We start from the raw sequence: 26314 nt of genomic DNA, 5'->3' as shown, positions 1-26314 counted from the left end.
CTGCTGTCACTGGGTCTGTACTGAGAAGGCATGCTTGGCTAAAAGAATAAGTCTTGCCTGACCATGTCAAAGCAAAATTACTAGATGCTCCATCAGGAGCTTTTGTTTGGCACAAAAGCAGAAGAACTCCTTAAAAAGATGTGTAGTATAAACTGGAAGTCACCACCACGTACAAGAATATTTCTTTATTAAAACAACAGAATAAGCGCTTTCGCGTGCATCCACAAAGGCACGCTTCTTCAGATTCAATGAACATTACCAAAAACTCATTCATTATATCTACAATACATTAATTCAATTACAAACTAATTAACCAATGATGTTGATTTTTCACTTATTCAATTAATTAAGACAGGGTGTAGCCTAAAAACAGTTTTTGTTACATTTCTTTTGAAACCTTCAAAGTCAAGTAACATAGTATGTTATCAAACAATCCATGTACTGTTGATAACAAGTATAAATTCAACATTTTAATATATAGCAACCTGTATATGAATTAATCTAACAAACCAACTCTACAATATAAAAGTATATATATATCTGTGCATTATAGTTAGTGGTTATAAAATTAACAAATATACATTTTTAAAAAACCAATACCAGCATTTCTTTTATAGCCTATACTGGAAACAGTTCATGTCAATTTTATATATATAGGCTCTGTCCTTGATAATGCATATATTTTCATATAAATTTTATAAAAATTTTTTGCATAAAGAAACCATAGTAATCTGTGTAAGGATAGATTATTTTCAAGTATTTACTCTATCCATGTCTTTCTTATAGATACTAAAATGGTTCTATATAAGCCATCATAGGGTTATATACATTGTATACAAAATAAAACAGAAAGAAACAGTTAATTAAACCTATATGGATATATATTGTTAGTCATATTTCATATCCATATATATATATACATTTTTACTAATTAAATATTGAATATTTTATACAATAAATATATTATTGTTGATTTCCTTTCAAATTTCATATATTTAATATCAAAATTTCATGTATATAATAGAAGGGGAAAAACATGGGGACCAAAAGGAAAGGAAGAGGGGGGGGGAGAAGGAGGGGGGGGTAGGGGGTTCTGGGAAGGGTAATAACCTAAAATATACAGAGCTCTCAGTCTATCTTACAAAGTCTTATTAGTATGAAACCATTCCCATAAAATAAACAAATATTTCTATTAGTATTAGTATCTTCGTTTCTTTAAGTGTGATCTAATACTCACATATGTATTTAGCCCTGGAAAGCTTTGTGCTCTAAGTTTAAAGATCCAGTTTAGTTCTATATTCTCAAGGTCATTAAAATTATCACCTTTTCTGATATTCATTTCTTTCTTTTGTAGCACCCTGAATAAGAACTTATGTTCAGGAAAATCTATAATATGTTTGGCCAAAGCATTCTTATGGTCAGCTTTTTTGATAGCATAAATGTGTTCTTGTATTCTATCCCTAAATCTCCTTGTGGTCATGCCAACATAAAACGCCGGACATGACTCACAAGTGGCCAAATAAATGACATTGCTGTCCTCACAGTTTGCAGTGCATTTAAAATCAAAATTAAATAATAGCTCAGGATGGAAGAAACTCTTCTCCTTAGATATCCATACACAAGAACTACATTTCCCACAGGAATAAGTACCTCTGATGTTATTCTTAGTTAGATTTTTCATTATATAAGGTTTATTCGATCTTTTCTCATCACAAAGTATTAGTTTCAAGTTCTTTGAGTTTTTATATGTAAAGTTTGGTCTCTCACCAACCAGCTGTTTAATTTCACCATTTGTTGTAAGAATAGGCCAGTTCTTCGAAATAATGTCAGTTATCTGTTTGTTGTCACTTGTATAGGTGATAATACATCTGACATAACCTGGACTTGTTTTTAAAGAGTTTCTATTACTATATTTAAATGAAAAATTCCAACCTCTATCAAAACCAGAACAACTATAGTCCTTGTGGCTCCTATGTATAACGTTTTCCTGTAAAAATGAATCTTTTATAGTTCTGTCCATGTCTAAGTTATACTTTCTCTCTTGAAACATTTTTTCTAATTTGTTAAATTCATTGTTCCTTACATCAAGATCTTGACATATTCTATCTATCCTTACATACTGTCCCTTTACTATATTTTTGAAAATGAACCTTGGGTGCATACTGTCGTATTGCAACAAGTTATTTTTCCAACATTCTTTCCTAAATAATGATGTTTTTAATCCCCCTTGTCCATTCTTTTTAATTTTTAGATCCAGAAAATCAATTTCAGAGGCTGAATATTCAATCGAAAACCTTAAAAAGTCTGTAGTTTTCTCAAGGTCCATTATAAAACTTTTTAATTCATGTATAGTTCCATCCCATAATAAAAGTATATCGTCTACAAACCTATGGTAACAAAGTACCTTTTTGTAACTAGGATGTGTAAATAAACTTGTAACTTCCCAACTATATACAACAAGGTTTGCATAAGTATTAGCGCAGGGGGTGCCCATGGCTACCCCCCACTGTTGTATATAGAAAAGCTCATTAAACGTCATAACATTATTGGTCAGAACTATTTCCAATAGTGTATTAATTAGGACTTGTTCATTGTTAGTAAATTTTCCATCCTTATTTATTAAAGACCTAATAGCTTCCATACCATATAGGTTAGGAATTGCAGTGAACAGACTCTTTACATCTAGTGTAACTAAAAGATGTGTTTCTGAAATATGAAAATCTAAATTCCTAATATGATCAATCAGTTGATAAGAGTCTCTTAGAATAGTAGGAACAGCAGACACTAATGGTTTTAATTTTTTCTCTAAAAATATAGAGACATTTTCTGTTACCCAATTGTGTCCAACCACAATGGGACGCATGGGAGGTGGTATTAATCCCTTGTGCATTTTTGGAAGGCCTTTCAAATAAGGTAAAGTGGGATGCTCAATCAATAAAAATAAATAAAAATCATAGCTAATTTGTCTACATAATAGTAGTTCATTTAACTCTTGATGTACCTGAAAAATCAATCTTTGGACAATTTTTTCATCTATTAATTTATAAGTAGTATTGTCCTTTAGGAGAAGTTCCATATATGCAAGATAATCTTTACTATTTAACAAAACTAAGCCCCCACCTTTATCTACTGGTCTAATGACCACATTTGAATTCTCAATTAGAGAATTTAATGACATCCATTCATCTCTTGTTAAATTGTGGAACAAAGGTAAAAGACCCTTATTATATGATATATAATGCTTATACAAATCATTTTCACATAATTTAATAAATGCATCTATACAAGGATGAAATACTGGCGTATATATACTTTTCCTTTTAAAACATTCAAAATTATGTTGAACATTGAAATCTGTAGTGTTACTTGAGACATTTTTAAAAGACAGTTTTAGCGCTATTTTGCGAGCAAAGGCTCTTAAGTCAGTTAGTAAATCAGAAATCTTACTTATTTGTGCCGGTATATAACTTAAGCCTTTGTTCAATAGAGAATAGTCCGTATTGCTCAAAGTTAAATCCGACAAGTTGTAAACCAAACTTTTCATTCCTTCTGACGTCCCCTTTTGTACTGCGGTTCGCCTGAAAACTTCCTTTTCCCTCTTGTTCGACTCTCCGATCTTCCTCTTGAACCCCTTCTTATGCGCATCGGTAATGGTAAAAAAGACTCAATATTGGTCTGTTGGAGTTTTGGTCTTGCTCCCAAGTCCACCTGTTGCTGCATGGCCATTTGGTTAGGTGGTGGAGTATCATTTAGTTCATGCGGGACCTGTCTAAGACTTCCGGTCAATGTCGGCATGATGTCATCACGTGTGGTGGCAGTGGTTAAATGGAAATGTCATCATGAATAACAGAAGTATTTCTTTGTGTATCCGAATTTACCATTGCGGTTCTCTGTTGCAAATTATCACAATCTTGTCTCGCCCACACAAAGACCTGGCCGTTCATAAAGTCTCTGTGGTCTCTCTGTAATTTACGTAGTTTTATTGCTTGAAGTCTTTCCCCATATGCATTTATTTGATTTAGCAAGTTGTCAAGTCTATTGCTAAAAGTTTCCCCTTTAAATCTCTTTACTATTTCTTTGTATAGACTGTCATTCTTCTCCGTTAAGGCATTTTCTATAGGGAGAAAATAGTCTATAAGTAGCTTTATGTAATTAAAGCTAAGCTCTAAGTTAAGCTTTTGCCAGTTTTTCAATAGTTCCGGATGAGAGTTGCCGTAAGATGGCATACACAGCACTCTCATTCCTCTCGGAACTATTTTAAAATGTAGACACGCCTCTAAATGGCGTCTTTGCCATAATAATCGGAATTGTCTATACAAATTATTTTCAAGTTCTTTGAACATGGGATTAAATTCCGAAAGCAAGTTAACAGTACCTGTTTCATTAAGAGCCGCGTCAGTGGCTAACTCATAAGTAAGTAGAGGATTAGCTTTCTTGTCACACAAATTATTCCATTTAGAGAAACTCTTTTCTGGGTTGTAGTCCAGTTCTAAGGCTGAAGTATCCATCGCGTAGGGACAGGAAAAAGCAAGAGATATATCCAAACTCGTAAATAGCAGCAAACCTGACCCTTAAAGGTGTTTCCAGAGCAGGAACGAAAAGTGTAGTATAAACTGGAAGTCACCACCACGTACAAGAATATTTCTTTATTAAAACAACAGAATAAGCGCTTTCGCGTGCATCCACAAAGGCACGCTTCTTCAGATTCAATGAACATTACCAAAAACTCATTCATTATATCTACAATACATTAATTCAATTACGAACTAATTAACCAATGATGTTGATTTTTCACTTATTCAATTAATAAAGACAGGGTGTAGCCTAAAAACAGTTTTTGTTACATTTCTTTTGAAACCTTCAAAGTCAAGTAACATAGTATGTTATCAAACAATCCATGTACTGTTGATAACAAGTATAAATTCAACATTTTAATATATAGCAACCTGTATATGAATTAATCTAACAAACCAACTCTACAATATAAAAGTATATATATATCTGTGCATTATAGTTAGTGGTTATAAAATTAACAAATATACATTTTAAAAAACCAATACCAGCATTTCTTTTATAGCCTATACTGGAAACAGTTCATGTCAATTTTATATATATAGGCTCTGTCCTTGATAATGCATATATTTTCATATAAATTTTATAAAAATTTTTTGCATAAAGAAACCATAGTAATCTGTGTAAGGATAGATTAAAAGATGTAAGAAAAATCTAAATCTATGCAAACAGTCAAAGATTTCTTACAGATGCAGCCACCTAGATTCAGTAGGCATTGGCCTTCAAACAACTGGTCCTTTCCAGTCCCTCTCAGGCCTTCTCAGTCCAAACCCAGGGGAAACAGACCACCAAGACTACAGTCTCAGGGTATGCAGAGATCTAAACAATGGAGTGTTTCCACGTCAAAACCAGGAAGTGGTAAGCCACCCCCTTATGGAAAAAGTTCACAATGACTTTCCAATTATCCTTCCCAGCCATGCCCAAGTACTTGCGCCCCTAGGAGGAAAACTCGCCCTTCATGCAAAAAACTGGATGTCCATTACTCAGGACCTTTGGGTTCTAAACATTGTATCCCAGGGATACAAATTCTACTTCCACTCGCTGCCAACACCAAGTGGGTTGCCAAACCTTCCTCCAAACCAATGGGCAGAGGTTCAAAAGCAAGTACTTTCCCTTCTCCATATCAGGGCATTTCAACCTGTTAAAGTAGAACACAGGGGACAGGGTTTCGACTCCAGACTGTTCCTGGTGCCCAGAAAAGAGAGCTCTTGGCGCCCTATCCTGGATGTGTCAATTCTCAACACCTTTCTGGTGGTCCCAAAATTCAAAATGCTTACACTGCAACTGCTTCTTCCTATGCTAGCCAAGGATGCCTGGTTAGTCACCCTAGACTTGAAAGAAGCTTATCTGCACATCCCCATAAGGGAGTCTTGCAGGAAATATCTGTGTGTTAGGGCAGGCTCTCTGCACTTCCCTTTGGCTTATCTACTGCGCCCAGAGTATTCACAAAATCCCTGGCTCCAGCCATTGCATACTGCAGGCAGAGAAATATTCAAATCTACCTATACTTGGATGATTGCCTGATTCAGGTGGACAGTCAGGAATTGCTACTTCAGCACTTGGCATTTATAAAAAGACTTCTAACTTCACTGGGATACACCATCAACGAAAAGAAATCACAACTGGTGCCCAGCCAACAAACTGTATTCCTGGGGGCAAGCTTGAACACAACTTCCCAGATGGCATTCCTCACTCCAGAAAAGCAGGTTCATCTGACAAACTATTTCAAACTAATGACCAACAAAACCCAGCTATCTGCAAGGAAAATACTGCAAGCCCTAGGGTTCATGACCTCATACATTCTGCTAATTCCATATGCAAGACTGCATATGAGGAAACTTCAGTGGTATTTAAAAAGTCTCTGGTGTCAACATTCTCAGGGGCTGGAAACAGTGATTCCTATCATACCTTGTCTAAGGGCAGAGTTCATGTGGTTGGCAGAAGCATGCACCCACAAGGGACTTCCTTTCATTCAACCCATCGCCGCCCAAACCCCAACAACAGACACATCAGACTATGCATGGGGGGCTCACATGAGAGGCAAATGGAGCGCAGAACAAATTCCTCTGCATATCAATCAAAAAGAGATGCTAGCTGTACAGAATGCTCTGACAGTCTTCAAATACCTTATCCTTCCAGGACAGCTCCTGATAAAGACAGACAACACCACAGTTATGTGGTACATAAGCAAACAGTGCAGGACTCAGTCTTACCCACTCTGCAGATTAGCCATGGCTCTGTGGAACACAGCCTTGACCATCCAAGTGCACCTACAAGTTGAATTCCTGCCAGGCAAGCAAATTTCACTGGCAGGCGACTTAAGCAGAAATCTACTGGACCCTCACGAGTGGAAACTAGAACCCAACTCATTCAAACTTCTAACCCAGAGGTGGGGAACTCCGGAGAGGGACCTTTTTGCCTCCCCCCAAAACCACCAATTGAACAAATTTTGCACCAGGAACCCTCACAGCAGAGCCTGGAAGGTGGACGCCCTATCCTTTACATGGGAAAACCTCTCAATTTATGCCTTTTCTCCTCTGCCCCTCCTCTCAAAAGTGCTACTCAAGATCAAACCGGACAGACCAAGGGTAATCCTTATTGCACCAGACTGGCCACGCCAGCGCTGGTACCCACTCCTACGCAGTCTGACAGCAGTGCCACCCTGGCACCTACATTAGACACCTTCCCTGCTGTCTCAGCAGGAGTGACAGATTTTGCATCCACAGCTGCAAACCCTAAACCTTGCAGCCTGGTTTATCCCATGAATACACCACCAGCATCCCTCAGCAAACAGGTGCTGGATGTTGTCCTTGAGGCCAGAAGGCCTAGTACTAGGAAATCCTATGCTGAAAAGTGGAAAATGTATTGTTCTTGGAGGCATTCTCAAGGAAAGGACACAGCTGTGCCCAACTTACCTCAAATCCGTGATTACCTAGCAGAGCTGCTCCACAGAGGCCTATCCTTCTCATCCATAAAGATTCATACCTCTGCCATCTCAGCTCATTGTAATACTGAGCCTCCTCTCTTTCCTCACCCTCTCACCCTCCTGAGAGGAGCTAACAATTTAAAGCCCCCTAGGAGAGCTCCCACCCCGGCCTGGGACCTTAACTTTGTGCTGGAAAAGCTCACACTCCCCCCCCCCCCCCTTATGAACCTGCTGCTTCAGCAGAGTTAAAATTCCTCTCTTGGAAAACAGCCTTACTTATAGCTATTACTTCAGCAAGAAGAGTGTCTGAGTTACAGGCACTAATGGCGGTGGAGCCCTTCATTATTTTCCGTGCTGACAGGGTTTCCCTCAGGACTAACCCTTCCTTTATGCCCAAGGTGGTATCCAGTGTGGCTTTAAACCAATCCATCCATTTCCCAACCTTTTTCCCTAATCCTCAGAATAAAGGGGAAAGGATCCTTCACTCCTTGGATGTGCACAGACAGCTCAGGTTCTACCTTGACAGGACTAAGCCTTTCAGAAAATCTGACCAGCTGCTAGACAGCTTTGCTACAGGGGCAAAGGGCAAGGCCATTTTGAAGCAAATCATTTCCAAATGGATAGCACACTGCATCCATTTCTGCTATAAGCACCATGGAAAACCTGCCCCTCTGGGGATCAGAACGCATTCCACTCAAGCTACTTCAACCTCTACAGCATTTCTCAGGGGGGTCCCCACCAGGAACATCCTGGAAGCTGCAACCTGGAGTTCTGTACACACCTTCACCAAGCATTACCACTTACCTATTTTTTCTAAATCCAGAGCTGGATTTTCTACAGCACTCTTACAAGGCCTGCTAGCCAGCCCCAACACCTCTTGACTGCCTCCACCCTTCCTCAGCTTTGGGAATCAACCCAAGTGTGATGACTGCAACAGTGAAACACGAAGAACATAGTATAGATGTTCATCGTGCATACAGCTGCAGTCATAACAGATGGGTTATCCTGCCATCAGGCGGGTCCTCGGTCAGCCGAATTCCAAAGTCTAGGTCCAGCGTCGGTTGTCGTTGCTTCCTCCCTGACGTCAGTGCGGCAGGGGTATAAAAGAGGCAGCCGACGCCATTTTCTCCAGTCTTTCTTGCCGCGCGGTGCCCGAAGCAGAAGCAGTTCACAAGTGCCGGTCGGCCAGCTCCTGAGATTTACGAAAGTATTTCAGCCGAAGTCTTCTTGAAAGCTAAGTACCCCGTTGGGGAAACGTTTCTTGCCTCAGACCGATGTCAGACAAAGTTAATAATTGCATCTCATGTGGGAAGCAAATACCGCATAAGGATTTCCACTCTTACTGTATACCTTGCTTAGGCCCTGACCACGACGTCTCAGCCTGCCATTTTTGTGCTAGATTCAACAAACGCACTATTAAGCATCGGGCGGAGTTCGCCCTTCACTTTTTTGGCAAAAAAATTAATTATATTATGTCATCGGATACTCCGACTCCAGTTTTGAGCAAAAAACGCAAAGATAAGGACCGGCATACGAGGTCCACACCACCTACTGATACCACGCTAAGGCCGACTACCAGTTCTCCGGTACTCAACGAGGCGCCTACGCAGCCCCTGAGTACCGATGACAATGCATTACCGGTGTCTTCAGTACCCGAGGTCGCAGGCTCCTCGGCCCCCATTCCTACTACAGATACCGACGCCACTCCTGGCGGGGAAACTCAGAATTTAGACAGGCCTGCCATTTCTCAAGGGGTCTTCAGGCCTTCCTCCTTCTCTATTAAAGCCTTCACTAAATCTAAAACAGCCATGAAAACAAAAAAACAGGTTCCTCAGACACCCTCTCAAGGCTCCATGCCTAAAAAACAGATGCTTAAAATGGCTGAGGATTTGATTACTCTTATCAGGGGTTCTCAACACCCCTCTGACAAAAGGCCCAGATTAGAGGAAGACTACCCTTCCTCAGATCAAGCTTCTATTACCTCAGAACTATCTGACGACCAGGATTGTGCCTATTCTCCATTCGAAGACTCTGATGCAGAGGAGTCTATTCCCTCGGTCTCCCCCCCTGAGGACTTCTCTTTTGGGGAAACCCTGCATACATTGAGGGAACACTTTCACTGGGAAGGCCAATATTACTCAGATTCCAAGAAAAGGCTCACGGAATTTCTCCTGCTCCCCCAGCATAGGCCTCTGGCTATCCCTCCTGTTTTAGATATATTGGATGATGTGTAGACAGAAGCCAGCCTTAATCCTGATTCTTTGCCTCCAGCTCCTGTTAAACCAGACAGGTATTACCGGGTTCCTGATTCTCACCAGTTCCTATATAAAAGCCATATTGCTGACCCAGAAACTATTTCACATGGTCCCAAGGGAATTAAGGCCTCTACTGCTAAAAACCCATTACCTTCAGAGAGAGATTCCAGATCTTTAGAAAGGTGGGGGAAAAAGGTGTACACCTCGGCCACTTTAACCATGAGGGCATTAAACTGTCAGTTCCATATGTTAAAGTATCAACAGTTTTTGATATCACAGCTGAAAAGCAAAATGACACAACCAGAACAACCAGATTTAAAAGAGTTGCAGGATTTGTTGCATGGTGCAGAGCAAGTGGGTAAACATACCTTGCAGTGTGGTTTTGATGCTTTAGAGGCCTCATGTAGAGCTGCTGTTATGGGGTCTGTTATACGTAGGCATGCTTGGCTCAAAGAGCAAACCTTACCAGATCATGTCAAAGCTAAATTATTAGATGCACCTCTTCAAAAAGATGTATTGTTTGGTGTTAAAGCAGAGGAGGTGCTAAAGAAAATGGAGGAAAAAGCGAAATCAATGCAAACAGTGAAAGATTTCCTGCAGGTACAGCCTCCACGTTTCAGCAGAAACTGGCCTTCAAATAATTGGTCCTTTCCAGCCACGGGCAGACCTCAAAGGGGAAGATACAGGCATCCAAGGGGTAGAGGGCAACCTCAAGGATCTTTCAGAGCCAGACAGTGGCAAGCACCAACCCCAAGAGGTGGAAAAGATAGATCACAGTCTTTTAGAAAACAGACACAATGACTTCCCCCTACACCTGCCAAGCAAAGCTTTAATAGCAGCACCTTTGGGCGGAAAACTGACATTATTCTCAAAAAATTGGCATATTTTTACAAAAGACAAATGGATTCTGGACATTATAGACAGAGGCTACAGGTTCCACTTTCACACCCTTCCAAAAATGAGAGGCATGCCAAACCTGCCACAAAATCAAAGGGCAGAGGCACAAAAACAAATTTCAGCTCTCATGGACATAAAAGCAATTCAAGAGGTACCTGCAAAAGAACAAGGTCAAGGGTTTTATTCCAGACTATTCCTGGTACCAAGGAAAGACAAAGATTGGAGACCTATCTTAGACCTATCCATCCTAAACACATATCTACAGGAGCCAAAATTCAAGATGCTCAAATTACAGCAGCTTCTTCCCATGCTGGACAAGGAGTCTTGGCTGGTAACATTGGACCTCAAGGAGGCATACCTGCATGTCCCTATCAGACAAGATTGCAGAAGATACCTCAGATTTCTTGCAGGTTCAACCCATTACCAATTCTCTGCATTGCCCTTTGGCTTATCTACTGTATCTTATCTACTGCGCCCAGAGTGTTTACGAAATGCCTGGCATCAGTAATCGCCTTCTGCATACTACAAGGGATACAAATCTACCCATATCTGGACTGCTGCCTGATCCAAGCGGACAGCAAGGATATACTACTGTAGCACCTGGCGTTTGTAATAAAGCTGTTGAACTTCCTGGGATACACAGTCAACAAAAAGAAATCAAAACTAATACCCTCTCAACAAATTATTTTCCTGGGTGCCAACTTGGATACAACCACCCAGATGGCCTACCTCACACCAGACAAGCAAGGGCAACTGTCTCAATACTTCAGAAAAATGGCAACTTACACCAGGCTAACTGCAAGGAAAGTCCTGCAGGCTCTGAGATTCATGGCATCTTGCATCCTACTTATCCCATGTGCAAAGCTGCATATGAGGAAACTTCAATGGTACCTAAAAAAACTTATGGTCTCAACACAGCCACAGCTTGGAAGCAATTATACCACTCATTCCATGCCTTCAAAAGGAATTTATGTGGTGGGCTCAAGCTTGCCAAAGAAACACAGGTCTTCCTTTCTGTGTACCTCAAGTAACTCAAATCATCACAACAGATGCCTCAGACTACGCCTGGGGAGCACACATGACAAATCAGTGCATTCAGGGAAAATGGGCACGAAAAAGAGAAGCTCCTTCACATCAACCAAAAGGAAATGCTAGCCGTGCAAAAGGCTATTATGACCTTCAAAGACCTACTGCATCCAGGCCAGCTATTGATAAGGACAGACAACACCACAGTGATGTGGTACATAAACAAACAGGGGAACTCATTCATACCCCCTGTGCAGGCAAGCCATGACCCTATGGAACACAGCACTGGAATTGAAAATTCAACTACAGGCACAATTCCTGCCAGGGAAGGAAAACACACTGGCAGACAACCTAAGCAGAAATATGACAGATCCACACGAATGGAAGTTGCAGCCTCAAATTTTCACAAAGATAACTCAGGCATGGGGACAGCCAGACATAGATCTCTTTGCTACCCACAGAAATTGCCAGTTGAAAAAATTTTGTTCAAGGCCCTATCATCCACAGGCCTGGTGGACGCACTTTCCTTCAATTGGGCAACATTGACAGTCTATGCCTTCCCGCCTCTTCCTCTGCTGCCCAAAGTTCTATTAAAAGCCAGAGCAGAGAGGCCGAAAATGATTCTCATTGCTCCAGACTGGCCAAGGCAACACCGGTATCCGCTCCTGAAGAGCCTGACACATTCCCCACCATGGATCCTACCTCTAGTCCCTCGTCTGTTGTCCCAGCACAACTACAAAACTCTTCACAGCCATCTCAAAACTCTAAATCTAGCTGTATGGAGAATTCCTTGATTTCCCAACAGTTTCTCCTCTCCAAGGAGGTGCAGGATGTCATCTTGGAGGCCAGAAGACCTTCTACTAGAAAGGCCTACTCCGCCAAATGGAAACGATTTTGTGCCTGGAATCAAAAGAAGGGACAGAATCTTTGGGTAATAAATATACCTCAAATTTTACAGTACCTAGCTGAGATGTTAAACAATGGACTTTCCTTCTCCTCCATCAAGATCCACGCTTCAGCCATTTTTGCACAATACAACACAGATCCTCCTTTATTCTCCCATCCTCTCTTAAGGCAGTTCCTCAGAGGGGAAAAGAATATAAAACACCCAAGGAAACTACCAGTCCCTGCTTGGGACCTCAACTTCTTATTGGAAAAGCTGACCCTTCCTCCCTTCGAGCCAGCTTCTTCATCAGAGTTACAGTACTTGTCATGGAAAACAGCCTTTCTTCTGGCTATCACCTCAGCTCGCAGGGTTTCAGAGCTACAGGCCCTCATGGCTGTGCAACCATTCATCATTTTCCATCAGGGCAGAGTTTTCCTTACGAACCAACCCTACCTTTATGCCAAAGGTAGTATCCAGTGTAGCTTTGAATCAGACTATCCACTTACCTACCTTTTATCCTAATCCACAAAACAAAGGGGAAAGACTACTACATTCCTTGGACATTCACAGACAACTTCGTTATTATTTGGACAGGACAAAGCCATTCAGGAAATCTGAGCAACTCTTTGTGTCCTATGCTGCAGGTGCTCAAGGAAAGGCTATTTCCAAACAGACAATTTCAAAATGGATAGCCCACTGCATACGCTTTTGTTACTCATTTCATGGAAAAACTGTGCCTGCATCAGATCCCACTCCACCAGAGCCACAGCTACCTCTGCAGCCTTCCTCAGGGGGGTCCCTACCAAGGATATTTTGGAAGCAGCTACCTGGAGTTCAGTGCACACTTTCTCCCAGACTTTCACCTCCCACTATACTCTAAATCTAGAGCGGGCTTTGCCACAGCAGTCCTGCAGGGCATCCTAGCCCCTCCTAGTTCCACTTAGTGCCTACCACCCTTACTTAGCTTTGGGATTCTACCCATCTGTTATGATTGCAGCTGTATGCACGATGAACATAGTACAGTTTTGTATCTACCATAAATGTAGATGTTCGAGTGCTCATACAGCTGCATTCCAGGTTTCCCTCCCTCCAACCCCTCTTAGGACAGGTCTTATGACAAACCCTTTTCATATATCCTTTTGGGGTACTCTTTTATGGTGTATTTGCTTGCAACTACTGTTTTTGATTTACCAACATTGCATTTTTGCATAACATTATGTTTGCCTTCCTTCTGGGGGCACCTGACATCTGGGGCAAGAAAAACTGAAGAAAATGGCGTCGGCTGCCTCTTTTATACCCCTGCCGCACTGACGTCAGGGAGGAAGCGACGACAACCAACGCCGGACCTAGACTTTGGAATTCGGCCGACCGAGGACCTGCCTGATGGCAGGATAACCCATCTGTTATGACTGCAGCTGTATGAGCACTCGAACATCTACATTTATGGTAGGTACAAAACTGTACTTTGTGTATACTTACCATAAATGTAGATATTGGTTTCCCTCCCTCCAGCCCCCTGGCTTTCTCTATCCTTTTTTCCTATCCTCTTTATGGCAGGGGTATTTACTTTTTACTGGAGGTGTTCCACACCATGTAATAGCTACCTATTTTGGGGGCTTCTGACATCTAGGGCAAGAAAAACTGATGTAATGGTGTCAGCTCCATGTTTTATATCCCTGATGACCTGACATCATGGAAGAGGCGACAGCATCTGATGCAGAAATCCCAAGACTCTGGTATTGGGGCCGACTGAGGGCTTGCAGGCAGATAACCCAAGTGTGATGACTGCAACAGTGAATACACTCGAACATCTACATTTATGGTAAGTGTGCACAACTGTACTTTCCTCTTCCCCTTATTCTGGTTTCTTTGCTAGCATTCAGGATGGACTCTTGTGTGCATATAAAATGCCTACAGTGTCCACTTTACAACTGTTCTGTAACTCCCTTGGTTCAAAAGCTGGCTGGATATGTCCTGTAGTTATCATTTTCCTTCATGGAACCTGGAATCACCCACTTGACCCTTCTAAAGCTTGGGTTGATAGACTCGTACTCTCTTCGTATTTCTGAACACTTGACATCTACAGTTGATCATCATATTCTATCTCCATATTGGCAGTCATTTGACTGTTGGTGCTTCCCCATTGTCTGTATTCTACTGCATGTACATAGTTATGAGTCATCAGACTTCACAGTGCTGTCTATTCCTCCTCCGCCTTCTTTCTCAGTCAGCAATTTATGTTAGTATTAGATCTAAGACTGCTGCAATCTGTATATATGTTGTTATTGTCAAAATCTATGCTCTTTCTTTTCCAACTCCACACAGACATTCAGCAGGCTGTGTCTGAAAGGCAGTCCCCCTCTCTGTATTTTCTACTTCCTTGCCCCATAAAGGAAAAATGGGGTCAGTTAAATCATTTTGTCCCATTTTGTCTTTCCCTCATCGTCTCATTTCCTAGTTCCATCTTAAATAATACAAGCTTTGATTAGACTGTTTTCATGTACCGTTGTTTTAAGTTTACTTCTGCTGTATACTCCCACTCTGTCAACAGCTCCCAACTTCGAGTCCATCTCTTCCAGCACTTCCTGTCCTGCTGTACTGTGATGCTGCACTTTGACAAATTATCATTATCACAACTTCCAAATTTATTCCCCTTACTTACTCATTTACGCTTACTCCCATGTCCATTAATTGTAACTGTACCGTGGTAACAATTCTTTTAACTAGTTTGTGCTGTGCTCTCACTTTATGACTGCCGCACTTTTATTTGTAGCAGTGTCTTAAAATATGCACCCATATTGTAAAGTAACTAACAAATGAAAAATTTTACCATTTTCCCTGCCTAGGACATGAAAAAGAATCCCTGTTTTGGTTTCAAATAAAACTGTGTCTATCTTCATAACCTGTAGTTAGACATCCACCACCACTGTTTCTTTCCTTGGGTTATTCACAGCTTTTAGTTTACCTACTGAATCATCCAGTTCTAGTTTCTTTCTTTGCTGTAATTGTTTTCTGCGAGTTTAGTGTTTTTTATGATCATCCATTATCCAGCATCCATACTCCCCTTCGTTTTTCTTCTCCTGTTATCCCCTTCAAATTTTCATACTTTCCTTATCATCTGTAGTCCACTTTTAGATCCTTGCTTGCAGTTACTGTTTTGCAGTCACTTATCTGATTGTGATCGTGGAAAAAATTTAGCTTGGCATACCTTTCCTTGAAAACCAGCAAGAAAAAAAAATGTCAGCTCTGTCTCTGTTCTCAGGACCTTATCTCTTCCTTAAATCCAAATCAGATATTTGCCCTCTTCTGTTTTATTTGAACACCGACCATCACAGATGGCAATACTGGGAAAGTTTGACTGGGTAGGAGCCCATTTTCAGCTGTGGCCTGGTGAGAAAAGTCATGAAGTATTACAGCACATTTTAAGAATAATAATTTTACAGTCTTTAAAAATAAAATGTGAAACAAAAATAATTATAATTATACATCAATTGCAGTACTACAACTTGATTCCTGTAAATATACCAGTCTTCCTTCAGCGTTACACCATATGTTCTTTTGTCTTACCAAAGCCATACAAGCAGTCACCTTGCATGCATCTTAAATTCTTTATCCTGCTACACTCTCTTGTATTTATCCAGGTTTCCTTGCAAGTTTATACTTCATTTGTTGTACTTTTGAGATGTGCTGAAAACAATAGGGTGTAAGAGTTCCCATTAATTTTTAATTGCTACTTAATTTGAAACTGTCAAAAGTGAAAAGGCCGAGAGATGTGACTGTCAATATCAAGTCTGCCGTATTGATTATGAGTGGAGGGGGTGCTTCCTGTAAGGCCTCGTGTGCCTTACATGTTGGTAGAATAGTTGGCAATCATAAAACTACACAAAAGTGTAAGTGTCGTGAGGAAAGTGTATGAGTTTCTTGTGTTGAGAGATGTGATTTTTGTGCATTTTATTTATTTATTTTGACGGAGGAATTACTTAAAGAGAAAGAGTGAAGCATATATGTTATTTATTTATTTTTTTTCATTTCTTGGATGTGTAAGCAAACAGAGAACACATTGAGGCCCTGCATATGCAAACAGTGATATATAGCATGTGTGACAATCAAGGAGCTCAAGATTGCCTATACAGAAGGCAGACTGGATAAGCAGAAATATATTGGTTGCCCTGGGGTGACAGCAGCATGTGTACAGACATGATGCACCATAGTTCTCATGTTCTGTGTTTGTCCATATGTTGTGCTTCCTGATATGTTGTTGATGTCATATTATAGTATGTACTTTACGTAACTGACTTGCTCAGATTCTGAATTTCAGTTAGGACTTATTGACCGGAATGTTTACCACGCTTTCTAAATTTCGTATTTGTTTTAATTTTCTTGAAATAACGTTTCTGTCTCTGCTTTTTTCAGAATTCGAGTGGCCAAAGTACAGATCCTGTCAGAACGAGTTCTCCCATCAACAATGGCAGCAGTACAGCTTGATTCTCTGAACAGGCACAGCATGTTATTGTCTTCTAAACCCTCTAAGCAGCACTATCTTCATATGCAGCAGTGGTGGCAGAAATATCAGAAGGTGTGTATAAGTCCATAAGGAGCAAAATCAAAATGAAGTATACCTTGTGTGACACAGCAGCTGCAGATGTCTTTCCAAGATCTCTGTTGCAGTACTGCTAGTGGGATGTCCTGCCAAAGATAGACATAAATCCAGCCAGCATACCAAAGAGTGGTGCCTTTCTCTTGCGTCATACGTCCAACGTATGACCTAAGCCCAAGGGGGGGGTGTACATAAGGGACATATGGGGGTGAATTACCTAGAAAATACAGTTGTGTAAGAACTTGCCATAACAGTAGATGTCCTACTGATCACTTTTGCAGTTCAACTGACAGATGGATATCCTGCCAAGGATAGCTGTATGTCTGGCTAGCATAACAAAGCCTTGGACGCCTTGCTGTTCCATCATACACCCAACATATGACTTGCGACAAAGGTGGGAGGTACATCAGGGATATACAGGTGCAGATTACTTCGGAACACGGTTCCGCAGACCAGAACACTGAAGCAGAAAGAAAGGTAACTGTAAACATGTGTACCTGTCTACTGAAGAAACGGAAAAAATAAAAAGTCCACCTCAACCAGGAAAAACTGAACATGTGCATGGGGGGAGGGGGGGCAGGAGGGATGGATGTAATACTACATCTGTGATCCAGTAAAAAAAAAAAGATACAAATAGGAGTGTGTCCTTGCCAAGGTTAACCAAAAGCAGAGAAAGGTGAGCCTTTAAGTTTCCATGATCCTTGGGGGCACCAACAGTGGTACGTGACTGTAATCCATCTGACCTGTAAGCTAGCTTCAGTTAAAATACTAAGGATGTTTTTGATTACTATTAGTACAGTAAACATGTAAAAAATATAATAAACCTTCACAAAGATCCTCCTGTAGGTTTAAATTATCCAGTTTATTTCTTTAGTGCTTTCATCATAAATAGACTTTAATAAGCTAAACAAATCCTGCATTCAGTGAATGTGCACCAACAGGTCAGCTACTGCCTTAGCAGGACACAGTATCAAAATAAAGCCAGTCAACTTTGGTGGTGTTTCCAGAAGGAAAAGACGGCAAGCCCATCTCCAATCAGACAATTTCAAAATGGATATTGGAAGCTACCACCTGGTCTTTTGTCCACACCTTTACCAAGCACTACCATTTAGACATTGCATCCAAGGCTAGGGCATGTTTTGCTGTTGCTGTTCTATAGACTATCCTTCCAAATGGACCCTCAGACAGCCTAGCACCCAATCTGTAGTGTTAGGAGTCAAACATAGTACAGTTGTGTTACACTTACCATACCTATAGATGTTTGAGTAGATGAATGTTGCTGTGTCAACTCCCTCCTTCCCCTTTGTGTGCTTGACCTCCTATGGCTGGGGGTAGGTACCCTAAACCTGTCATCACCCCCCAATCTGCCCCTTTCCTCTCCTTCTAGTCCACAGTCACTTGGTATCGGGACTTACACAACTGGGAGAGTCATGTTCTCTTTGGGCATCAAACTGAATACCACAGCCTAGAAGGACCTGAAGATGATGCTAATGGATGCTGTTTTATAACCTGATGTCTGAACGTTGGTCTCCAGATGCCTGTTGGCTGACAGTGATGTGAAGACGGAAGTCTGGGAATCGGACTAGTTGTGGGCTTCTTCATGACAGGAACATGCATGAATCAGTACTGCATCATTTACCTACTTGAATGTCTACATTTATGGTAAGTTTAACATAGCTATACTTTCTAAGAGAAACCATGTCTTTGCAGAAAACAAAGAAGGGTGGAACGGCTGTCAGAGCTTGCAACTCAGGCACTAGCAGTAGTAGTAGCTACTAGTAAAATGGTTTTCCAATACAAAGCTTTGAGGAAGAACTGAGGGCTGGTTTAAAAGGCAAAGGGGGACAGTTTTTTCAGAAGATATTTAAGGTTCCAAGAAGGTAGAACAATGTTTCTTAGTAACTTGTTGTGGAGAACACCTTTCAAAAATTGTTTGACCTCGAAGTGTACAGAAAGAGATGTATCTATAGGCAGACATGCAGATTACGCTGACAATTGAGCTTTCACCAAAGAGTATGCCTGGCCAGGGTTGAGCAATTCACAGAAATAGGAAATAACAGTAGGAATCCCCACTTGAAAAGGGTCCTGGTTCTTCTTTGACACCACAAAGGAAATCTCTGACATTTTTCATCCGATTCAATTTTGGGGACTTTGATCCAACTCTGGTCTGGTCTCTGTACTTTCAAACTTGTGGATCCAGGACTCTGACTCTTCCTCTACCCATAATTCCCTGTCTTTCTGTTCCCCAGAATATCTCTGCTCTCCATTGCCACCTGAACTGAATGGTCATGTGATCGAGGGAGTTGATCTTCATTTGTTTGCTGTGGGATAAGTAATTTAGTATTTTCTATTTCATATTCTTTTTTTCCCTTAGTACACCTTTATACCCTACCTTGATAGCATTTATAGTGATTATCTCCAATTTATCTTCCATAACAGTGAGAAAGTTAGTTAGTTAGCTAATGTTAGCTGTTGTTTGACTTTTTGATGTTATTAGATTTTAATAGTATCTAGGATTTTGTGTGTTAATGTTTTCTATAGTAGTTATTGATATTTAGATGTTTAGTAATTTAGATATTTGCAGTGCTAGTTATAGATAATTAGGTATTTAGATAGTTATATATTTACATTCTTGGTTTCACGTTGAGATAATGTTTTGGATTTACAGATATATCTGTAAAACAAATTAAGTGGTGTTCAGACTGTGGGCACAAGATGGCACTGCAGGATCCCCACTCCCTTTGTGTGTATTGTGTGAATGCAGCCCATCTTGACGAGGAGTGTAAATCTTGTGCCTCTTTTGGCACCAGAGTGGTTCAGGGACAAAGAGACAAATTAACTTTCAAGAGCTGTTTGCCAGTACATTTGGACTCCTCAGGCCAGCCTTCTGTTTTTCCTTCAGTTGAGAAATCAAAAAAGAAGGAAAAAGAAAAATATAAAGACAAGGTCAGGGATATTTCCTCAAAGAGAGCAAAGACTCCAAAGAAAAAGTCTGAGAAAGCCAGGAAACGATCCCCCAAACCATCATTTTCATTGTGTCCTGCAATGAAAATTCAAAATCAGTCAGATTCAAAGGCTACACAGGTCTGCTGTCACCTCTTTGTTTTTCCCAGAGCCAGTCAGTCCACAGCTACTCTCACCTCTTTTGCAATACAGATGCCAATCTATATCTTCCTTTGTATCTTTTCATCTAGATCCATCCATTCTTCAAGGAGTTTTAATGAGGTTGATGTCAACAGGATAATGCAGAGGTTTAATCAAAATCCAGATTCAGTTAGGAGTCCTCTTGACCCCATCCCTTCAGGTCGCTCTGAGAGTAGCTCAAAGTATCCCTCCTGTCCCACCTTCAAAACTGCAGCCCTTGAATCTGAGCATCCTCAGGGTACAACTTCAACAGCAGTAATACTTTCCACTTCAGCTCTGACTATGCTCCATACTCTCTCAACCCTGACTGTCTTGGATCAAGATGAGAGTTGGAGCTGAAGTGTCAGAGTCTGAGCCTGGAGGGATAGATAGAGTCTGAAGCTTTTTGGCTACATCTCTTTACCTTGCGGCTTCCAGTTTAGACAGTTTGGCTGCGATGTCAACTTCAGAGCTGGGGGCAGGTTGGAGTCAGTCAGATTCTGTCTGCTTCTGTGTCTAGAGCGATCTCTTCGTCTCCAGTCTTCACCTCGGCCTTTGAGGCTTTTGAGTGGTTACCTGCTATACCAAGAGAAGGGGTGCTTTCACTTTGCTTTACTTCATCCCATCCTCTTCTGGATACTGCATTTGGACTCCATTCTTCCACATTGACAGAGACAGTCAGCTTCAGGAAGCCTCAGAGAACCTCAGTCTTTGAGCTGTCAATGTGATTTGGACTCATCGCCAGAAGTTCACCAAGATGGGTCTATAGAAATCAGACATGTAAAAGGAGATAATTAGATTCATTGTCAGAATCTGTCACAGAAGACAAGGACTTGGATGAAGAGGAAATGTCTCCTAAATCCCTCTTCATAAATGTCACATTTGATGATATCTTGGAAATGATGAAACAGAAGGGGGGGGGGGCTAGTCCACCGCTCCACCTCACCCGGAAGAGTCCGTGTTCCTGGATGCTTTTGTAACTGGTTCTTCTACTGCCTGGGTGGTTACTCCTCCTCCTGATGCTGTCATTGATTTGATAGCTCAGAGGGCCAGGATGGACTCTGACTTGGTAGAGCCTACCCCCCCCCCCCAAAAAAAAAAAAAAAAGGTAACATTTTAGGAGCACCTAAAGACAGGGTATCCTTTAGCAAAGACAGTGTTTAAGAAAGAACTCTCAGGAGAGAGTACATCTGTCCATCCCACTAATAGAGAATTTTGGACAGATGTAAGAAATGGGCTTATGCTTCAGTGACGTTTACTCTTTGAGCACTGAATTATCTTGCCTACATGGCAACCTTCCTGTAGGAATTGACTAGAGTTCACCAGTTCCCTCTCAGGTAGTTTACCACTGGATATCCAGAAAACTGAATTCCCTGCTTATCTACCTTGCAATCTTTTTCTAACGTTTCCATGTATCTGCTTTCCAGTGAAACTGATGGCTATACCAGTGCCTGCTGCACTTACCATGTACTGCCATGCATGGATGCATCTATGTGACTTTATGGAATGCTTTAAGACGTCCATCCTTAATGCCTTCTTTTATGGTTCCACCTTATTCGGACCTAAGGTTAAGGAAACACTCACCAAGAGCAGATAGGATGTTGATGTCTGGCATACAAATCTGCTTCTCTACTGATCAGAGGTCCTTCTCAAGGATTCAGAGAGGAGGAAAGGAATTAGAAAATCACAGGGTTTTAATCAGGATACTGCTGTGGACAGACCTGCCCATGGCGGGGGGCACAATTTCTATGGATGTCACCTCTGGCACAGAGGTGGTCTGCAAAACCAAGGTTTTTGCAGGCCTATTTTGAGAAATCCTTCCAGTGTTCCTGAAGGGTTGCCTAGCTGCTGCACTGTGGAGGCAATTGGGGGATGCTTATCCCAGCAGCACCCTCAAATCTGTCAGGGCATCACTTCGGAGTCATGGGTGTTAAGGATAATCACCAGAGGATACACTGTTTCCTTTGTTTTTCCTCCTCACAGAAAGACAAGGATTCCATTAATATCACCCAACCAACTAGAATCTGAGACAGCAGAAGTCAAAAAGCTGTTAAAAAAAGTGTCATCCAGAAGGTCTTACCCAGGGTTGCCAGACATCCCTATTTCAGCGGGAGTGTCCTGGGATCAGCAGCCCGATCCCGTGTCATGCTCTGCCCGTTAAAATCCTGGCAAAATAGCCTCCGCTTTGTTTTTTCTTTATTGGCCCATATGCCGGTATACAAGGCAATCAAAAAAAATCGCAAAATGGAGCTACTTCTGTTTAATGCAGAACTGTGACGTTCACCATTAAAGACCTTTTTTTTTTTTGTCCCTGTCTGGCCCATCGGAAATCTGGCAACCCTGGTCACACCAGACCATTTACAATCAGGAGTCTATTCCAGGTTCTTTTTCGTTCCAAAAAAGACAGGGCTCCTAAAGTCAGTCTTGGACCCAAGTCATCTAAAACAGTTTGTAAAACAGACAAAATTCAAGATAGTCACAGTTCAGTCCATTTTACCTCTGCTGAGGAAGGGCAACTGGATGTGCTCAGTAGATCTCCAAGATGCTTAATGTTATATAAAAATAGGTGTTCCAGTAGATTTCTCCATTTCAGGCCGGGAGCCAATCATTTCTAATTCGGAGCACTGCCTTTGGATTTACCACAGCCCTGCAGGTGTTTACTAAATGCATGGCAGTGGTGACAGCCTACTGCAGAGGTTCAGGTGTTCTCATTTTCAGATGATTGGCTCCTCACTGCCTTGACCAGAGATCTCTTAATTCAGCAGGGATCTTCTGCTCCAGTTACTGCACAGCTTGGAAGTCACAGTGTATCAAATGAAAAGTCAGTTGAATCTTACTCAATCCATGAAGTTCATTAGATGACACACAGACATGACAAATCAGATAGGCAGCTTGACGCAGTGCTGAGTTCTTTCTCGCCAGCATGTGGTCGATCTAATCTTGCATCATCCCTCACCTTCTGCAAAGCTAATTCTAAAACATTTAGGACTTATGGCTTCTACAGTCAAATTGATTCCATTGTTAAGATATCACATGAGAGTACTTCAGTGGATTCTGTCACTCCAGTGGTCTCAACTTTCTCAGTCCCTAGGTACTCCAATCCAGCTGAATCCTATATGCAAGACTCGCATCAGATGGTGTTAATATCTACAGCGATTAATGAGGGACATCCCTTTTGTATACCACACCCTATAGCAACAATTAATGTGGGCCTTTCCCTTTTATGGTGGGGCATTATGAAGGGAAGACTGATCAACCTTCCTGGATGCTATTAGAGGCCAAACTTCACATCATCATTCTGGGGATGAGAGCAGTGCTGCTAGCACTTCAGACATCCCAAGACACTCCGCCAGAGGGCTTGATCTATAGACAGCGTGACAGTACATATATAAATAAAACCAAATAAGAAAAAAAAAAAACAGGTGACTGGCCAAAATACAAAAACATTTAATAAAACTGTAGCACTTCGGATTTCAAGCCTTCAAGGAGTAAAATGTCAAAAAAAATTCAGGAAATGTATGCAAATCACATGGCCAGTAAAACAATTAATTAAATCAAATGCTTCCAATTACATTCTAAAAGCATTAAAGTGCATCACAGACAGCATGACAGTTGTCTGGTCCATCAACAAGCAAAGAAGAACCAGATCTTATCCTTTATGCTGGGAAGCCATGAGAATGTTGGCAGTGGGTGATTTCTTCCTGCCTTTTTCATATAACAATGCACATCCCAGGGACTTCCATTGTGTTAGCTGACAAACTAAACAAACATTCTCCTGCCTTGCAAGTGGTTCCTCAGTCAAGCAGTGACGAATGACATTTTCTACCATAGGGGCCAACCTTGCAGTCTTATGTCGTACCTGAACAAAAAGGGAAGCATTTATTTTGTCCTAATCCCTTCTCAAAGTCAATCCCTGAGGAATGCTATGGTGCACAGTTGGACCCCAGGTCTCCTGTATGCCTTACCTCCCTTTCCCGTCCTAATGAAATTCATTCAGAAAGCCAGATGGTGCAAGGTGAAAGTTATCCTCATTGCTCCCTTTTGGCCTCGACAAGTTTGGCACCTATATCTTTGACCTCACCTCCTACATCCTTCTTGGATGCTGGGACACAGCCCAGGTCTGTTGTCCCATCTGTCTGGGCATACTGTTTGCGATCCAGAGACCTTGAAGTCAACCACACGGTTACTCCAATTTTAACAATGGCCAGAGATTCCATGTTTTCAGATAAAGTTGTACATATTCTTACTGCTTTTCAGAAGTCTAGCACTAGGAAAATGTATCTAAGCAAGTGGAAAAGGTGTTATATTTGGGCTACAGCAAAGGTTTGGACCCTTTTTCATCACCTCTCCACTCCATTTTTGATTTGTTTTGTCTTTTCTTTTTTCAGAAAGGGTTCAGTTTTTCCACTATCAAAAGTACATTTAGTAGCAGTGTCTACTTTTTATATTGGGCAGAATGAGACGCCCATAGCCTGTCAAAAGAGTTTCTAAGGCTTTTGTAAAAGATATTTTTTTTGTTTCAGTCTCCTATGAGAAATCTAGTACCTCCATGGGGTATTAAAGTGATGCTTCAGGCCCTTACACAGACTCTCCTGGAACCTAAAGTGTTGATAGCTCTAATTTTTTTTTTTTTTGCAGTGGAAAACAATTTTTGTATTGGCTATGATCTCTGCAAAGAGAATTTTAGAATTGCAAGCTGTTTCGTGCAAACCACCATAACTGGTATTTCATAAAGATATTTTTTTCCTAAAAACAAATCCTTTCTTTCTTCAAAAGGTGGCATCTGAATCTAATCTTAACTAATACATAAACCTTCCAGGTTTCTTCCCAAATTTTTCAAACAAAGAAGAGTAAATTTGCATTTTCTTGATGTGCATAGACAACTTTGGTTCTATTTCTACAGAACCAAAGGTTTAAGAAAGTTGGACCAGGTATTTGTTGCTTTTTCCAAGGCTAAACTAGGACATAGCATATTTAAAGTTCTCTTTCCTGGATGCTATTAGAGGCCAAATTTCACATTAACATTCTGGAGATGAGAGCAGTGCTTCTAGCACTTCAGACATCCCAAGACTCTCTAAAAGAGGGTTTGATCTACAGACAGCAAGACAGTACATATCTTTCCAGATGGCTTTCAAGCTCATTGTTTATGTATGATAAACTGGACTGGTCTTTGAAAAAAAAACTCATTCTACAAGATCTATGACAACTTCAACTGCTTTTCAACATAGTCTGCCTATTGATGAAATTTGTGTTGCTGCCATTTGGTCTACAGTTCACATCATTTTTTCTCATTATAAATTGGATGTACAATCTAGAGCCCATACTTCATTTTGGCTATGCCACTCTCAGGAACATCCTTCCTTGATGCTGCTCAAGTACTTGATAGCTAGAGAGTCTCTCCCAAAGATTGAATCAGACAAAAAAGAGAACATTTGGTAGAGAAGTTATGTACTTACCAGAACAATAGATCTGTGTTGTCTTATTTTCATCCATTTCAATATTCATCCCTCCATTCCCTTTTCAAATAGTCACCTTTTATACCTTGAAGAACGTATGATATTCTGGGAAGTCTTGCAATTCTTAACCTAACTGGTTGCTACCCTTTTTATATTGAAATATAGTATTCTCTTCTTGGTATATTGGCTAATTTTTTAAAGTTTTTATTATATTTTCAGTTTGTAAAATAATCACAACAGTATTTACAGTCAGAGATTTGTGAACATAAATGAAATAATTTCAACTAAACCTCACACACACAAGAAAAAACAATGGTTTACAGGAGTGTCCATTAACCATCAAGTCATTTAAGTTATTATACATTACATTAAATCTAAAATGTATTTATTTTTGCTTGTCAAGCAGATCTCTAAGTTTTGTCCATGCATTGTAGCAAGAGGTAATCCTGGTTGTTCTTGATTTAATTGTAATGATTTCCAGGTGACAGACTTCAGTTGTAATATTTATAAATTCTTTGAAGCAGTATGTAGATTAATTCTTCCTCTGAGTCATAACCTTTCTTGCTATAGATAGTA

The 26314-nt window shown here is 40.8% G+C and overlaps 1 protein-coding gene across 2 annotated transcripts in view; it reads left to right on the top strand.

Moving 5' to 3' along the window:
- CRBN (cereblon) overlaps nucleotides 1-26314 on the top strand; it is a 945847-nt gene that overhangs the window by 558309 nt on the left and 361224 nt on the right. For both annotated transcript variants that reach the window (XM_044082066.1, XM_044082065.1), the window contains exon 5: nucleotides 16976-17138. In XM_044082066.1, coding sequence (XP_043938001.1) covers nucleotides 16976-17138 — 163 coding nt within the window. The remainder of the gene's footprint in view (nucleotides 1-16975; nucleotides 17139-26314) is intronic.

The sequence above is a fragment of the Protopterus annectens genome, chromosome 8.part1, assembly GCF_019279795.1.
Source record: "Protopterus annectens isolate FY-2018-M chromosome 8.part1, PAN1.0, whole genome shotgun sequence".
Taxonomy (NCBI): domain Eukaryota; kingdom Metazoa; phylum Chordata; order Ceratodontiformes; family Protopteridae; genus Protopterus; species Protopterus annectens.
This window is presented reverse-complemented; position numbering and strand designations above follow the sequence as displayed.